This window comes from Myxine glutinosa, chromosome 8 (assembly GCF_964187855.1).
Source record: "Myxine glutinosa chromosome 8, kmMyxGlut1.1, whole genome shotgun sequence".
In the NCBI taxonomy this organism is placed as follows: domain Eukaryota; kingdom Metazoa; phylum Chordata; class Myxini; order Myxiniformes; family Myxinidae; genus Myxine; species Myxine glutinosa.
Genome location: NC_136268.1, coordinates 143,261,643 through 143,279,923, shown reverse-complemented (window position 1 = coordinate 143,279,923; position 18,281 = coordinate 143,261,643). Strand labels below are relative to the sequence as shown.

The 18,281-nt window shown below is 43.7% G+C and overlaps 1 protein-coding gene across 11 annotated transcripts in view; it reads left to right on the top strand.

The window, feature by feature from the left end:
• AHI1 (Abelson helper integration site 1) overlaps nt 1–18,281 on the top strand; it is a 136,155-nt gene that overhangs the window by 21,706 nt on the left and 96,168 nt on the right. For 9 of the 11 annotated variants that reach the window (XR_013624414.1, XR_013624413.1, XM_078783788.1 and 6 more), the window contains exons 3-8: nt 2,597–2,730; nt 11,955–12,002; nt 16,793–16,954; nt 17,202–17,383; nt 17,497–17,762; nt 17,895–18,126. Coding sequence is in view for 8 of the 11 variants with exons in the window: in XM_078783788.1 (XP_078639914.1) it covers nt 2,597–2,730; nt 11,955–12,002; nt 16,793–16,954; nt 17,202–17,383; nt 17,497–17,762; nt 17,895–18,126 (1,024 nt within the window). In the remaining 3 variants the exon portion in view is untranslated. The remainder of the gene's footprint in view (nt 1–2,596; nt 2,731–11,954; nt 12,003–16,792; nt 16,955–17,201; nt 17,384–17,496; nt 17,763–17,894; nt 18,127–18,281) is intronic. The other 2 variants (XR_013624415.1, XM_078783789.1) reach the window with 1 other exon arrangement.

Here is an 18,281-nt window from a genome sequence, read left to right as displayed (position 1 = left end):
TCTCCTCTTCCTGTTCAGGCTGGAGTTCCCCAAGGTAGTGTTCTGGGCCCTGTGCTTTTTCTGGTCTTCATCAATGATCTCTCTGACTCTCTTGAAAATCCTCTCTATCTCATTGCTGACGACTCTACTCTCTGTCGCTCCATTCCTCATCCCTCAGATCGGCAGTCTGCAGCCTCCTCACTCTCTGCAGACCTGGACAAAATCACAGACTGGTCAAACAAGTGGAACATGTCTTTCAATCCTGACAAATCTCACACTCTTACAATGTCTCTCCGAAAGGACCGACTGGACAACCCTCCCATCTACTTTCTCAACAATTCTCTCCAAGAAGTTCTGTCTCTCAAGCTTTTGGGTCTCACTATCTGCCATGATCTTTCTTGGGAAAACCACATTTCCAAGCTGGCCTCCAAAGCCAGTCGCCGACTGGGCATCCTCCGTCGTGCGAAGTCCTTCCTTGGCACACCTGAGCTCCTCACCACATACAAGGCTTTCATCCGCAGCTCAATGGAATACTGTTCCCCCCTCTGGGCTGGTGCTCCTGCCTCACACCTTGCTCGGCTTCACGCTGTTGAGGCCAATGCTTTCAGAATCATTGGAATCTCCTGCGATGTAGTCAACACCGAGGGCCTTTCACTCACTCACCGCAGGCAGGTTGGTGGTCTTTCTGTCTTCTACCGACTCCTCTCCGGCCTTGCTCCCCCAGCTCTCTCTGTGCTCTGTCCCCCAAATATTCCTTCAGGTCGCACAAGATCTGCCTGCAACCCTCTTATGGTTAAACTGCCAAAGTCTAGGCTCTCTGCTCACCTTCACTCTTTCATTCCCCTTTTCTCCCGCCTCTGGAACAAACTCCCCCACTCCCTTCAATCCCACTCCTCCCTCCAGGTCTTTAAAACAGCTGTTCACCACCATCTCTTATCTTCCCCCATCGAAAACCTTGATCTTTTCTACCCCCGGTAATTCACCCCAGAGTCCTTGCAGTGTTCATATGTTTTATTCCTCTCCCACCTCCCCCCAAGTCCTCCCGATGTCCCTGCTCTCAAATGTTGTGTTTGTGTCCTTCCCCCTCTTCCCCCTCTCTTTTGTGTCCTTCCCCCTCTCTCCCCATCTTGTCTGCCGCTCCCCTTGTTTTTTGTGTTTTGTGTGTCGGTTTGTCTTTTTGTGTGATTAATGTTAGCTCTTTCACGAGCCTCGATCTTGTATACAAAAAAAAAAGAAAACAAAAGTGCTGTTAGATTGTATTTGTAAAATTTCGCATCGATAGGGTGAGCGGTTTCAGAGATATAATTATTTAATATTTTCCTTCAGTCCAATATGGCTGCCAAACCATGTTACCTATGATGTCATACATTTAATATTTCGATACAAATGGGTCATAGATCATGTGCATGCAATTTCCGATTTTTAGGATAAGGAATTCGATTAAAACATTTGTGGCTGGTATACCACTTCGCCTATGATGTCATTATTATCAGGCTTTTGTTCCCCATTGGGAGTACTTGACAATGTGCCAAGTTTCGAATTTTTCCATTCAGCGGTTTCCGAGAAATAATTTTTGAATTATTTGCGTTTAATCCAAGATGGCTGCCATACCACGTGACCTATGACGTCACATTTATCATAAAAACATTGTGCATGGGTGTCACTCCTACCCTGAAAGTTTCGGACATATGGTTGCTGAGAAAAACGAGGTTTCGCCCGTACGAATGGACGGACGGACGGACAACCCGAAAACATAATGGCAGTCGCCGTAGGCATAACAATTTTTTCTTTGCATAACGTCATTGCTATGACGTGATTTGAAATACAGTGGTTCCTATCTTGAGAGACCTTCCTTAGTGCGAAGCCCAACCAGTGGTCTTTCATTAGATGGACTCACAAGTTGCCCATGCCTGCCCAGGATTCAAAACGGGATAGGGATGGGGGCGGCAAAAATGCAAAAGGCATCTTCTGTCATCGAGCCGGCAAGCTGGGAGCAACAATTCGCATTTATTGCCGCATCTGATGCAATTTGAATGCTCAAAGGCGGCAAGGTGCTCCATTTCAGACTGTTCGATTTTATGGAGCTTTTTGATACCAAGGTCCGCAATAAAAATTTATATTAGTGTCAAAGCCAGTGACCAATTGCAAATTAATAGTGCGGTACTCCCAACAATGTCTTACATTACCGGGGTATTCAGGGTATTCATAACTGCATTGCAGGGTATTCATAACTCAACTTAAAATTCCTGTAAAAGTATGCGGCAATCAGAAACTGTTTCAGTGTCCATGGTAATGTAAGACGTTAGTGTAAGACCATATGGGGAAACTTTGATGACCATGAGCTACCCATAAATATTATTCAATTTCATTTTTTATTTCACCAGCAGTGTTTCTTTAGGTATTGGAACAGTTCTGGACGGTGAGAACATGACATTTCAAAAAGAAATAAAAAATTGTGGACCACCCACTGAAGATTTTCGCATTGGGCAAACTTTTTTTCTTTTTTTGTCATTTAGTTTTGATGTCATCCAAGGTATTATCAAAGCGAAGTACAATTTTTGGGGGGTGCTGGGTGTATTTGTTACAAGGGTGTGTCTGTACTTTTTTTGGTACCCAGCTGATCAAGAATATGACGATGATGAGCATTGTGCAATTCGAGAAACATTGAAAGCTCGCTATGGCCGAGCCCTCGCGGCTCATCAGAAGAAAGGCAAGAGTAAAGATGAGAAGAATAACCAGGAACATGTCATGGTGAGATTTGCACAAAAGCGCCTATTCTTTATATTATCAAATACATGTTTTATTTTTTATTGATGACATGTTTCGTCATCCGATTTTCATGTATGATTTTAAAATTTTTATTTCAGGCATTCTGATTATTTCGTCTTTCTGTGATCTGTGATGTGTGTCTGTCTGATCCCATTTCCTTGAGGTTGGGTGGAGCCAAATCCTGCCACTTAAATTAATCATGGTTACACCTGTATGGGCTTTTAGGTTTCATCTTACTATAATTCACCAAATGTCTGTCCGTCCGTTCGAAGGTGCCGTAAAAACGGCTCAACCGATCGCAACGATATTTTTGGCGGGTATTCCTGGGAACCCTTCTGCCTCACCAAAGCTTTAAAACAGCTGTTCACCACCATCTCTTATCTTCCCCCATCCAAAACCTTGATCTTTTCTACCCCCGCTAATTTCACCCCAATTCCACTTTTTTGAAATACCAACTTCTGTCCTGGAAGTCCTTGGTGTCCTTGTGTTTTATAGTTCTCCCCCCCCCCCCCTTCCCACGCCTCCTCCCCCCAAGCCCTCTCCCTTCCACACATCTCCCTGCTCTCAAATGTTGTGTTTGTGTGCTTCCCCTTCTCTCCCCATCTTGTCTTCCGCTCCCTCTTGTTATATATTTTGTTTGTCTGGTTGATTTGTTTGTGAAGTCAATGTTAGCTCTTTCACGAGCCTCGATTCAGTATACAAAAAAAACAAAAACAAAAAAAAACCCTGGGAGTAAAATAGGCAATATTGTTTTTACAATTTTTTCCAAGTTTTCCAATTTTACAATTTTCCAGTTTTTCCAAACACGATGGAAGAATATTTACCGATGAACAGTGATGTTGGCTTTTGTTGAAATTCTACAAATACTGTTTATTCTACGTACCAGGAGAGAGTAGATCGACTCCTGACGAACTCTTCCTATATAAACGTGCGGCTCCAAAGTAACATGGCAGCGTGTGCAAAGCGACTGAGAAACAGGTGTAGCGGCCGCTTCCGTGTTGCAGATTCGGCGCGCACTCTTCACACATAAACGTGCGACTGAGAAAGACATGTAGCAGCCGCTTCCGTTTTGCAGAATTCAATCTTTTTTCAAAATGGGCGCCATGTACTGTTTAAATTTTGATGATTTGCGTGTGATATGATTCAATGGATGTTTATATGAATCGTTTAAAAAAAAAAAGCCTTCAATTTCTGATATTTTGCCTTTCCATTTTAGTGTAGGCTGCTATGTCTTAAAAATGGCTGTCGTGTTTTTTTTTTGTTAAAAGCAAAATTCCACTTGATTCCTTGTCTTTGGGGTGTCACATGTTCGAAAAAATAGGTTGTTAATTTTTTAAAACGGATTAAGGGTGTCAAATCCAAGATGACCGCCAAAATATATAAATTCCATTAAAATTGGTATTCTGAACACAGTATGAGGTCCAAATTAATGATAATACCCATAATTTCAATACCAAGGAGTTCAAAAACAATTAATTTCAATATGGCAGTCAAATTCAAAATGGTGGAAAAATCCAAGATGGCCGCCACTTCTTAAATAACCACAGTACAAAAACTTAATGTTCTTGATAACACAAATTGTGAATGATGAAATAGGTCAATTTTGGTGGTAATGCCCACATAAGTAATGCTAGGCCGTTGGGGAAACATGTTACTGATTCGTTGAAATCGGTGGATGCCAGCCATAGTGAGAAATAGTGAGAAAATCCAATATGGCTACCACTGTTTTACACAAAGGTCCACATTGCTATTGCTATAACAATGATAGCGTAATGTAATTTCCTGTTTGACCATATTTAAATATTCCTGTCTCACAATCATCCGTTTTACCTTACAAGTCCTCGTGTTCATCTCCCACAATGTTCTGAGCTGATTGTTCATTGTTGCTACAGCCGTAGTTCAAACAGCTACAGACCTCTGTGCATGGGAGTTTATTGCTGCGGCAACTACAGGAGTTTCCTTTGCATCCTGATTTGCAGCCACATTTTACCAGCTTAGTCACGGCCTCTGGTGCTGGAGGGTTCAAACACATCACCGGAAGAAATCTATTTTCCTCTGACTTCCATCCGTAGTCAGTGGGAGAAGGAAGGGACGGTTGACTTTCGCATGCCTGCATCCATATCATTGCAAATAATGTGCTCGCAGAATGTGTGGTGTCAATGATCCAGAGGTTGGAGGCAGACTCTCTCCCTCGGCCTGTCGATTTGAGTACAAGAACCATCGTAGTGCATTTACTTTGGTGTGTGTTTTGGATCTGTACAACAAGCAAACGAACCTTTCCAGTTGGTCAATTGCGTTTGGAGAGGGTGTAGCAGCAGATTTGCCAAGTGAAGCAAGTGAATCCAGTATCATATCATCGCAGGACATGAACACCTTCATACACCAGTCCTTTGTCCTGCCGGCGAACCTGCCACACATATCTGATCCTATGAAAGAATGAAACCCGAGAATAGCTGAGGCGCGGTTAACTCCTAACTTTTCAAAGATAGGTTTGACTGCAATTTTCCTATTCAGTTTTCCTTTTCCGGTAAGGAAATATGTCTCAGCAGGTAGCTGTGGATACATGTGGATCATCAGCAAGAGGACATCGGCGAGTGTGCGTCGACGTTGACGTCGACGCTCCTCAGCGTCGACGAGTCTGGCATTTCACTCAGGCCAACTGGCACGGTCTTCAAGCAGCCATCAATCATCTGGACTGGTCTCCCATCTCTACTGCCTCTGACATCAACTCATCCTGGGAATTCTTCCAAAGTAAATTGCTCTCTCTCATGCACAGTTTTATCCCTTCTCGTCTTCAGTTGTCATACCCTTCCTCCCGTCCATGGTACACGGAATCTTGTGGTGAGGCTGTTGCCCAGAAACAACTTGCTTTCGTCTCCTGGAAAGCAAATCCAACGGAAGGAAATCTCATTTCCTTTCACAAAGCCCGAAACAAGTGTGTGTCCACCCTCAGGAGAGCCAGGAAACAATATCTCTCCGTCCTCAGGACCGAACTCTCTTATCTGTCTCCCTCTTCCAAATCCTGGTGGCGTCTGGTAAAATCTGTTTCTGGTGTTTGTTCCCCCTCCATCCCCTCCCTCACCTTAAATGGCCACACGGCTGACTCCGCACGTGAAAAAGCTGAATGCCTCAACTCTGTGTTTGCCTCTAAATCTTGTGTCCCAAACCCATCCCTCTCTGTACCCACCGTACCCAGTCGTACCCAGCTGCTCCTGGACTCTGTGTCCTTTCCTCCTGACAAGGTGGAAAAGTGTCTGTCAACCCTCGACTCTGATTCTGCAACTGGACCTGACGGCATCAGCCCACGGGTCCTAAAATCATGTTCTTCCGCTCTTTCACTCCCTCTCTCTGTTCTCTTCACCCTCTCTTTTGCTCAAGGTCATCTTCCATCTGCTTGGAAATCTGCCAACATCACCGCTTTGCACAAAAAAGGTGCAAAAACAGATCCCAGCAACTACAGACCAATCAGCCTTCTCCCAATTATCAGCAAGGTCATGGAATCCATCATTGCTTCAGATATGAAATCTTTCCTCTTCTCCAATGGCTTGATCTCTGATCATCAATTTGGTTTCAGACCTGGACACTCCACTCTGGACATGCTGCTTCTGCTTTCTCAACAATGGATGGAGGTCCTCAATGCCAAACAGGAAATTAGAGCAGTCTCCCTTGACATATCACGTGCCTTCGATACAGTCTGGCACCCCGCTCTGCTCACCAAACTCTCCTCTTTTGGTATCCATGGAAATCTCCACGCATGGCTGGCGGACTTCCTCTCTAGTCATAGTCAACGTGTGGCCCTGAATGGGTTTCTCTCATCTCCTCTTCCTGTTCAGGCTGGAGTTCCCCAAGGCAGTGTTCTGGGCCCTGTGCTTTTTCTGCTCTTCATCAATGATCTCTCTGACTCTCTTGAAAATCCTCACTATCTCTTTGCTGACGACTCTACTCTCTGTCACTCCATTCTTCATCCCTCAGATCGGCAGTCTGCAGCCTCCTCACTCTCTGCAGACCTTGACAAAATCACAGACTGGGCAAACAAGTGGAACATGTCTTTCAATCCTGACAAATCTCACACTCTTACGATGTCCCTCCGAAAAGACCGACTGGACAACCCTCCCATCCACTTTCTGAATAATCCTCTCCCAGAAGTTCTGTCACTCAAGCTTTTGGGTCTCACTATCTGCCATGATCTTTCCTGGAAACACCACATTTCAAATCTGGCCTCCAAAGCCAGTCGCCGACTGGGCATCCTCCGTCGTGCGAAGTCCTTCCTTGGCACACCTGAGCTCCTCACCACATACAAGGCTTTCATCCGCAGCTCAATGGAATACTGCTCTCCCCTCTGGGCTGGTGCTCCTGCCTCACACCTAGCTCGCCTTCGCGCTGTTGAAACCAAAGCATTCAGAATCATTGGAATCTCCCGCGATGAAGCTAACTCCAAGGGCCTCTCACTCACTCACCGCAGGCAGGTTGGTGGTCTTTCCGTCTTCTACCGACTCCTCTCTGGCCTTGCCCCCCCCAGCTCTCTCTGGGCTCTGTCCCGCAAATATTCCTACAGGTTGCACAAGATCTGCCTGCAACCCTCTTTTGGTTAAACTGCCAAAATCAAGACTCTCTGCTCACCTTCACTCCTTCATTCCTCTTTTCTCCCGCCTCTGGAACAAACTCCCTCACTCTCTTCAATCCCACTCCACCCTCCAAGTCTTTAAAACAGCTGTTCACCACCATCTCTTATCTTCCCCCATCCAAAACCTTGATCTTTTCTACCCCCGCTAATTTCACCCCAATTCCCCTTTTTGAAATACCAACTTCTGTCCTGGAAGTCCTTGGTGTCCTTGTGCTTTATACTTCTCCCTCCCCCCCCCCCCCCCTTCCCATGCCTCCTCCCCCCGGGCCCTCTCCCTTCCACACATCTCCCTGCTCTCGGATGTTGTGTTTGTGTGCTTCCCCTTTTCTCCCCATCTTGTCTTCCGCTCCCTCTTTTTGTGTAGTTGTTTGTCTGGTCGATTTGTTTGTGAAGTAAATGTTAGCTCTTTCACGAGCCTCGATTCAGTATACAAAAAAAATAAAAATAAAAATAAAATAAAATCGGTATCTGGAGAGTCTATTACAAGTTCTACATCGCCGTTAACTGTTAGGGCATGGAGCAAGAGTAACGTATCCGCTTCTTCATGACAGTGTTGTACCAATTCATCAGGCACACTTACATTGCCTTTTGTCTCAGTGCCGAAGGTTACCATGAACTTCTTCAATTTGTTGGCAGAGCTGTTGCTGTGATCCAGAGTCTTTGCAGTTAAATACTCTACAAGTTCTGCCTTGGTTTTGACACTTGAAAGGAAGTCCTTCAAGGAAATATTCTGGATCAGTGTACTATCTTGGATGTGATAGTAGGTCGAGTTTCCCTTTGTTCTCTTTTTTCTCATTTGCTCTTTCAGAGAACTTTCGACGTATCTGTCAAATACCAGTCTTCGTCGTAGTTAGCTGCAATCCTGATAAGCTTTTCAAGAAATGACATGGCAAAATCACTGCATGTTTTCATTTTGTCTGTCTTGGAGATGGAGTTAACGAGGGCCATGCCATCTATGACTACAACTTTAAATTTCTCAGACATGTCGGACATGTCAGTTGAAGCTTCTTGCTCAGGCTGCGCTTCTTGTACTTCAGGCGCCTCGGCTTGGGGTGGTACTTCAGTTTGGGAGTTTTCACTCAATACTTGGTCGCCAGAAACACTCGGTATGGCATTAGCTGGATCGCTTGTGGCTTCTGTTGGGCTAGGTTGCTCCTTGGTAACTAGCGCTTCAAGATGATGAAGGATGCTAGGAGCCTTGTCATATGCTAGGAGAAGTGACCCATCCGAAGCGAAAAGGGCACATGGAACAATTCCAAATTCATACTTCCCAATACAGTCCTTTAGATCAAGGTCTGGACGGCTTCTTGATGCTACTATAAACCTCTGTAGGAGTCCTCGTTCTTCTTTGACTTTAATGAGTTTGTCACCTGCTTTCACTTTCTTCATTGTGTTGGCACTTTTGAAAGTGCCTATGTTCTTTCTCTTCATTGGATCCCACACTGAAAGTTTTCCTTCTGTAAGGCGTTCTTTGACAAATGTCTGGAACAACTGTTATCCGATGGCATCGCGGTCTACTATGTCCTTTGTTACCTTTTCATCAATTACTTTCTTGGTAAGAAGGTTACACAGGTCACTCTCATCGGTTATGAATGGGTCTCCATGAACAACAAATACCTCTGTCAATCTAGCGGAATTTCTCATTACTCGGGTGGACTTTCCCCCTGTGATCTCGTGGTGTTGGTCTCTGGTATCAGCACCTTCCATGCCATATTCTCTTTGAAACTCCTCTACTAGATTAGACAAGTCAGGTGCAATCAGGAAGAAACGGTCTAGAGCTCTCTCAATTTGGGTTATTCCAGTAATGCCTTCAATGACCTTGAGTTTGCGGTTCTCCTGCTCAATTCCGTGATCTGGACCTATTGAAGTGAATGCAGCAATCCCCTTCGTCACACAGAAATTTCCTTTCAGGAGTTCTGCCCAGACATCTGGAAAAACTTGTTCTGTTTGCTGCATTGTTGACAGGTACAAAGGGAGCAAACGTGCGTAGTTCAGGTGGTCGTGAGCAAAGAAGTACTTGATAAGAGTTTCAGTAAGATAAGCTTGATAAGAGCTTGATATTTTGAATTTGACTGCCATATTGAAATTAATTGTTTTTGAACTCCTTGGTATTGAAATTATGGGTATTATCATTAATTTGGACCTCATACTGTGTTCAGAATACCAGTTTTAATGGAATTTATATATTTTGGCGGCCATCTTGGATTTGACACCCTTAATCCGTTTAAAAAAATTAACAACCTATTTTTTCGAACATGTGACATCCCAAAGACAAGGAATCAAGTGGAATTTTGCTTTTAACAAAAAAAAAAACACGACAGCCATTTTTAAGACATAGCAGCCTACACTATTTGGGCTTCCCAATTGAAGCCCTGCCCTTAGGGCGGGTACCGTTGCTAGTATTATCAAATACATGTTTCATTTTTATTGATACGTTTCGTCATCCGATTTTCATGTATGATTTTTAAATTTTTATTTCAGGCATTCTGATTATTTCGTCTTTCTGTGATCTGTGATGTGTGTCTGTCTGATCCCAGTACCTTGAGGTTGGGTGGAGCCAAATCCTGCCACTCAAATTAATCATGGTTACACCTGTATGGGCTTTTAGGTTTCATTGTTTATAGTTGTAAAAGTGCTTCATGATCCCAAATTGTATGAAAAGGGCTGAAGTGATTGATGGGTTAATATTGTCCTTTTTGTTTTGTTTTTTTAGTATGTTTTTGTATGGACTGCCAAGCTGATTTTGAGATAAAAATAATTGTACATGATAGGACTGGCTTTCGTATTAGCCCACTCAACCACGCCATGGGAGAAGGGTTGTGTGTGTGTGTGTGTGTGTGTGTGTGTGTAACATATGTGTAATATAACAATATACTGTCCAACATGTCCTGGCAGTGTCTATATGTTTTATACCTCTCCCACCCCCCCCCCCCCCCTTCCCATGCCTCCCCCCCCGCAAAGCCCTCTCCCTCCCACAGATCTCTCGATGTCCCTGCTCTCAGATGTTGTGTTTGTGTTCCTCCCCCTCTCGCCCCATCTTGTCTACCGCTCCCCATGTTATATGTTTTATGTGTCGGTTTGTCTTTCTGTGTGATTAATGTTAGCTCTTTCACGAGCCTCGATCTTGTATACAAAAAAATCCAAAAAAAACAAAAAACAAAAACATTTCATGCATAATATGTGTGTATGCAATACAATATGTGTATAATATGTATATGTGTATTTAACAAATAATATGTATATAATAATATATATGTGTATAATATGTGCCTACAATACAATATAATAATATGTAATATATAATAATATATATGTATAATACGTGTGCATACAATACAATATGTGTATAATATGTATGTGTATTTAACATATAATATGTATACAATAATATATACGTGTATAATATGTGTGTACAATACAATATAATAATATGTAATATATAATAATATATATGTATAATACGTGTGCATACAATACATGTGTGCAACTGCCATATTAGGCACGGTACTGGATCTCATGGAACTCGGTTCACTGAAGGCAGAACACGGCAAAAAGGGAGTCGCCAATTCTCAGGCTTTCGCTCTCAGCACGATGAGATTGTAAAAACCCTGAAAGCTGCCAGGCCAGGCCACGTCCCAGACGATCCACCCAACTCGGGGTGCCACTTTAGTGGCCTTCTGCCTCACCAAAGCTGCCTTGCACTTAGAAGCCACTACATATGGCGCTATCCTTGATCCCATCTCGGTCTCTCTCATTCTCAACGGACAGAGCCCTGCAAGAGGAGGTGCGTCAAAGCCCAGGTCTTCCCACCCGGCATCATGCGGCGCACAAGTCCCACCAAAGCTCGAGAGGCAGACCGTGCCCCAAACACACTTTTTTAAATGGTGTGACACTGACCTCCTCGTGCGCATCTAGTCCCATCATAGCTGCTGCTTTCGGGTCAGTCTTCACTGTCTTTGAAGTTGGTGTATTCGACACAGCCCCTGATCCTCTCCGGCCCAGGTGAGAGGGAGGCGGCACAACCGGCAAGTCATGCCGCCTCCCTCGTTGCCAGCATTTTGTGTGTATCTCAAGTCATGTGAAGATTACTTTGAGATGATTTCTGGTGAAGATTTTGAAGTCTGCTGAAGATGATTTTGAGATGATTTCTGGTTGTATTTGCGTCCTGCATTGTTTATTTTTTGTAAATATAATTAAAGATGCTATATAAACTTTTGTTTCTCATTCCGCATTTTTTTTTACTGTTTATGATTGAAAGGGAATAATTTATAATTGTGCATTTTTAAATGCTTCAATTAAAGTGTATTTGGTGCATAGGATGGGACGGACCTAAGCTTCATAATACATAATCCCACACCTTCATAATCCCACACCTTCACAATCCCACACCTTCATAATCCCACACCCTGCGAGGGAGCACCGGTATAGCCAAGATCGGTTCTTGGTTACAGAAACATTTACACCAATGCCTGGTCACTCTGTCAAGAGTATGGGTCTCCCCATCATATTCTATCATATTGAAATGCGCCGTAATGAATGTTGCCGAAAGCTAATGAGCTCAATATGATGTGTATCTGCACAGATGAAGACTCGCGGTCAAAGCTTGGACCGGAGGACAAGCAGCATGGAGGTGAAAAGTAAATGTATTTATGCACGATGGTAGTGAAAATTCGACCTCTGCTTTGTTCATAAAAGGCGCTGTAGTCTACGTAGATTAATAAATTAGTCTCACACCGAAGGGGATGTGAGATTATTTCAATGCCCCTGTCTATCTGTCATGTGTCTGTCTGTGTGTCCAAATCTATATATTTTCGCTTTAAATATGTTTTTTCTGAAACCGCTGGTCCGGTCGATACAAAACTTTAAACATAGGAGGGACTCCTATGGAAAATCTCTCCATGGAGAATATATTGTTGATAACTCTGACATCATTGGTCACATGGTATGGCAGCCATATTGGATTACAAGAAAAACATTTGGACATATGTTTCTTCGAAACTGCTCATCGAAAGAAATTGAAGCTTGGCGTATGTCATCAACTCCCTGCGGGGTATATAGGGTGATAACGATGATTTAATCGGTGAAGTGGTATTCCAGGCAATGATGGTATTCAATTGGTTGAATCGTAATCCTTATCTGACAAAGCTGAAACGCCATACATCTGATCTTTGACCCGATGTGAGTGAAGAACTAAATTTATGACGTCATCGGTCACGTGGTTTGGGGGCCGGCCATATTGGATTGAAAATATAAATGTTTAAAAAATCGTCTTCTCCAGAACCGCGATCTGATTGATGCGAAACTTCATACATATGATCGACTAGCCATAGGGAATATACAGTGCATTCAGAAAGTATTCAGACCCCTTCACTTTTTTCACATTTTGTTATGTTGCAGCCTTATGCTGAAATCGTTTAAATTCATTTTTTCCCTCATCAATCCACACTCAATACCCCATAATGACAAAGACAAAACGGGATTTTAGAATGTTTTGCAAATTTATTAAAAATAAAAACTGAAATATCACATTTACATAAGTATTCATACCCTTTGTTATGACACTTGAAATTTAGCTCAGGTTCTTCCCATTTCTGTTGATCATCTTTGAGATGTTTCTACACCTTGAATGGAGTCCACCTGTGGTAAATTCAATTGATTGGACATGATTTGGAAAGGCACACACCTGTCTATATAAGGTCTCACAGCTGACAATGCATATTAGAGCAAAAACCAAGCCATGAGGACGAAGGAACTACCTGCAGAGCTCAGAGACAGGATTGTGTCGAGGTACAGATCTGGGGAAGCCTACAAAAAAAATCTCTGCTGCATTGAACCCTGGTGTTGGGCTAGCGGCTAGGGTGCCGGCTTAGGATCCTAGGATCCTGGGTTCGAATCCCGGTCGATCGCTGAATTAACGCCAGGGGGGTTGACTCAGCCTGTCATCCTTCCGAGGTCGGCTAATTGAGTACCAGTTCACTGGTAATTCCCTGTTTGTCGTTAAAGGCGGCAAAAATGGTTGGCGTCAGGAAGGGCATCCGGCCGTAAAACATCGCTTCAAAAAGGGGACCAAAAAACAACAACAACCACGGTTCCCGAAAAAGGCCAACCCCCGCTCTGCGGGGAAAAATGGCCTCTAAAGGTGGTTATTTTTTTTTTTTATATTGAAGGTTCCCAAGAGCACAGTGGCCTCCATAATTCTTAAATGGAAGAAGTTTGGAACAACCAAGACTCTTCCTAGAGCTGGCCGCCCGGCCAAACTGAGCAATCGGGGGAGAAGGCCTTGGTAAGAGAGGTGACCAAGACCCCGATGGTCACTCTGGCTGAGTTCCAGAGATCCTGTGTGGAGATGGGAGAAACTTCCAGAAGGACAACCATCACTGCAACACTCCACCGATCTGGGCTTTATGGCAGAGTGGCCAGACGGAAGCCTCTCCTCGGTGAAAGACACATGAAAGTCCGCTTGGAGTTTGCAAAAAGGCACCTAAAGGACTCTCAGACTGTGAGAAACAAGATTCTGTGGTCTGATGAAACCAAGATTGAACTGTTTGGCTTCCGTTGTTGAGGTATTTTCCCTTTATAATGTTGGTAACCAACACCTATAATACTGTAACGGTGATCCTAGTGGACCCGGTCAAATATACCCCCCGGAAGGTCACCACTTTTGCCACGATCCTTGGGACTGCAACGTCATCTGCCAGGATAGTCAAATAGATCTTTTCTTCAGTGTTCTATGCACGGTGACTCTAACGAGCTGTCCCCCTGATGAGTTTGTCAGTTCGAAAATATGGGTCGAGCGAAAACCCATGACAAACCACCACATTTGTACCCTCCTAACGAGGTTCTGGTACCAATTGACAATGGTCACGGCTTTACTCGCTCTGTGTTTTTATGTTCCCAATTCCGGATTGCGCACTAACCAACACTACAACAGTGAAACAGAACAGGATTTATTCAAAGGAATGAGAGAGAGAGAGAGAGAAAGAGAAAGAGAAAGAGAAAGAGAAAGAGAGAGAGAAAAAGAGAAAGATAGAGAAAGATAGAGAAAGATATATAGAGAAAGATGTCGGCATGGCTTTTATGATCTCCACCACTGACCCACAGCTCTTTCTGCACAGAGAGCGTAACTGTGGTCAGCCGTGTTTGCTGATTGGCTGCGTGCTGATCTCCTTGAGGTTTTGAACCCTCGGGGACATTTCACTACCTCTCGCACGGTCACAGGTGCTGTGCACCTTTGCGATCCTTTTGCCTCCTTGGGGGCGGTTGGGGGTGGGGGTGGTTCCCAGCCTGTGCACAGTAGCTGTTTTAACCATTTCAAAAGAACACATTCAGACAGATCACTAATGGAAATTATTTGGAGGATTAGGGAGGTGGGGCTTTGAGACAGCTTATAGAAAAGCAGGAGAGACTTTGGTTTTCTGCTAAACACTGTACATCACATGATGTACCATTTCACAAAGAAACCCAACACCTAGGCTAGACATCTATCAATGAGAACTAGTCTACCTTAGCTCTGCTACTCCCTGTGGCATCCCCACAACAATACCATGTTTCATGCTTTAATGCATTCGGTGAAAACCAAGATGGCGCCAAATCAGATGAAGTGGGTGCAACGGCAAATCATGATGAAATTTCTGCTAAACAAATGCATTAAGCCTGTTGAATTTTACACATGCGTGTCTGCACCATATGGTGATGATTTCCTGTCATGGTAATGTACAAACCTAGTTATACACAATTAGCGCTTTGCAGGCAGGACAGTACATCACAAAATGTGTCAAAAATGGACGTTAAGCTGAGTAGTCAGGGCCCTTAGGGATATTTTGGGGCCGTTTGGTTCAAATTCTTCCAAAAGCACCAAATTTGGCCCAGATGTTGCCCATGCCATACCCTTTCGATTTTTGACGGGCGCCAAGCCGGGCGCGCCCCCCCCCCGGGGGGCCCATATTGGCGGAATACTAAATGGCCGCCACCCGGATTAGAGGAAAATCAGTTAAATGACCAAAAGGGTTGGAATCATGTATGATACCACTTTTCAGGGGTTTTCGAGGTCGAGGAATCCAATTATGATGTTATTTTGATGATTCGAGGTCAGGGTCAACCCTCAAGGTCATCTTAAAGGTCATTTTTGAGTCAAACATGTCGGTTTTTGAGTTTTTTGTCAAGATTTACGCGAGGTTCACCATTTTATGTTTCTGGGTTGGGTAATCGAACTCTGACCTTATTTTTGACAATTAGAGGAAATATTTACATGTCTATTTCCTAATTTTCAGGCATATGCAGTTCATCAGTCTAATTACAAAGGTACGGATTTTGATGTTTTATGAACTGTATGTCATATCCTTGTGTTTAATTTTTGTGCGATCATGATCCGGGTTCATGTATACATGATTGTATACATGTCATAAATATGACGTCATAGGTCATGTGACCTGGCGGCCATATTGGATTTTATGAAAACCTTAAAAATGGATCCCTGCCTTCATTTTTCGATCGATTCATTTTGAACTTTGACCACTTATAGTACGCCATGTGATTGGATGCATATCCTAATTATGACGTCGTAGGTCAGGTGACATGGCGGGATGGACCGGTATGGTCCCCGGATCATACCGCCCTTGGCGCCCGTCAAAAATCGAAAGAGTATGGCATGGGCAACATCTGCGCCAAATTTGATGCTTTTGGAAGAATTTGAACCAAAATATCCCTAAGGGCCCTGACTAGAGGACCCATCCGCTCATATTAGTCTGTGGACGTTAAAGATCCTACAGCTACAGGGTCTTTTTACAAAGAGTAGGTGAGTTATTGCCGGCATCCTTTCCAAAATCCCAAATTCCTGCCCTAACCTGCAGGGGGCACTGCTTTGGTGGTGCATTCGTGCACCATAGAAATGTAGCTACCTGCGGTCCGAACTTGCAATTAACTTCTTTTTTTGGTATACAAAGTCGAGGCTCCTGTAAGAGCTAACACATTCAACACAAAAAAAAACCGACACGTAAAACATATAAAGGGAGCGGGAGACAAGAGGGGGAGAGAGAGGGAAGCACACAAGCACAACGACAGTAGAGAACAGGGACATCGGTAGATCTGTGGAAGGGAGAGGGCTGGGTGGGGGAGATGGAGTGGTACACGGTATAAAACAAATGAAAAATACTCGGAATTTCAGGAATGAAGTTGGAGATTGAAAGAGGTGGATTTGGGTTGTATTAACGGGTGGTAGAAAAGATCAAGGTTTTGGATGGGGAAAGATAAGAGATGGTTGTGAACAGCTGTTTTAAAGACCTGGAGGGAGGAGAGGGATTGAAGAGAGTGTGGGAGGTTGTTCCAGGGGTGGGAAAAAGAGGAATGAAAATGGAATATGATATGATGCAATACAGAAAGCAAAGTATTTCTGAAAGCTGTCATTACTGAACTGCGCTGCAGGGAATTGTGAGTTCAAGGGGTGAAAGGAATATCTACGATGATAACGACCTTGTTCAGGAGGGAACCATTGGTGAAGAGAGGCCAAAAGAGCATCGTGGGAAGAATATGAAGAGTTCAGACATCAAAGAGCCTTTCAGTGAAACGAGCTTGACTACTGGAAAGGTTCGGCTTCTCTCTTTCCTCGTTTGGAGAGTTTTTAAAGTTCTTTATTGTATTGGTTTCTGGATTTACGTTCCACCTTGCATCATCATCGTGATTGGTTGTACATCTGTGTTGCAGATCATCAATTCTTCAATTTTTCTCATCACGTCATATTTATATTTATGGTGCTTCACATATACTGAAGCTCGGATGTGGTGCTTGATCAGTGAAGATGAGGTCATACTTAGTCGTCTTTTTCTGATTACAGGCCACTGACAGGCGCCTAATACATGGAGCTGAGAAGGAACGTGTTCTACCTGCTGTGGTCAAGGAAAATAAAAAGGCAAATAAAGGGAAAGATGGTGGCAGAGCCTCAGGCCTGAAAAGCAGGAAGAAAGATGAACTTAAGGGAGAAAGCATTTTGGATGATAACACATTATCGAGAGACAGGTACTTTATTTTAATTGTCAATTTGGATTATCTACCACAGTTTCAATACGCTGCATGTCATCGGTCAAGTGGAGGTTATATGATTGGTAAATCTGCTTCATGGCTTCTGGCAGGTCCATGAAGCTTTCAGAGCTGCAATGTACTACTGATGCAAACGGAGATGAGAAGGGTTTGGTAAAAGCCAAGACTGAGGTCACTGGTGACAGCACTGCAGCAGGTGATGGTGGAACCAAGGTAGAGAAGATGAACAAGGTGAACAACTCTTCATGGAGACTTGAACCTCTTAGCTCTCGGCCACCCGTTCGGTCATTGGCCGAAGACGGGGCGAATGCTGTTGGGAAAGCACAAAAAATACGAAAAAAGAAGAAAGCTGTTAAAGGTAGATCACAAAAAATACGTTTTGGGGTAAAGGGACTGAATTGAGCCTTTCATGATTCGACTTAAAATATACTTGCGATGAAACTTTATTTTACCTTTCATTGTTGCCTTTAAATTGGTTGCTGCGTTCCAGCAGGTGATGGCCATTCAATAGAAAACGAGGATGTCACTGGTCCTGCTAGTGCAGAGCCTGCGAAGCAGCCTGATGCGGCACCCGATTGCAAGTTTGAGGATGATGGTCGAGTGTTGGTAGTGTGCGTCCACCGTGCTGACGCCTTACGGACTGACCCCGCTCACTCATCGCCCGTTGTACGAGTGCACGTCGTGGATGAGCTGACGGGGCGCCATGTACTCAAAGAGCACAGGTATACCATATATCCGGGTTCAAACTGGTTATGTGTGCATTGTCTCATGTTTTAACTATTGATATTAATGCTGATGGGAAAGTCTTCATAAAATTGTCACCGACTTAAAAATAATTACTGAGTATATCGATCAGTAACATATCTTGACTTGAATT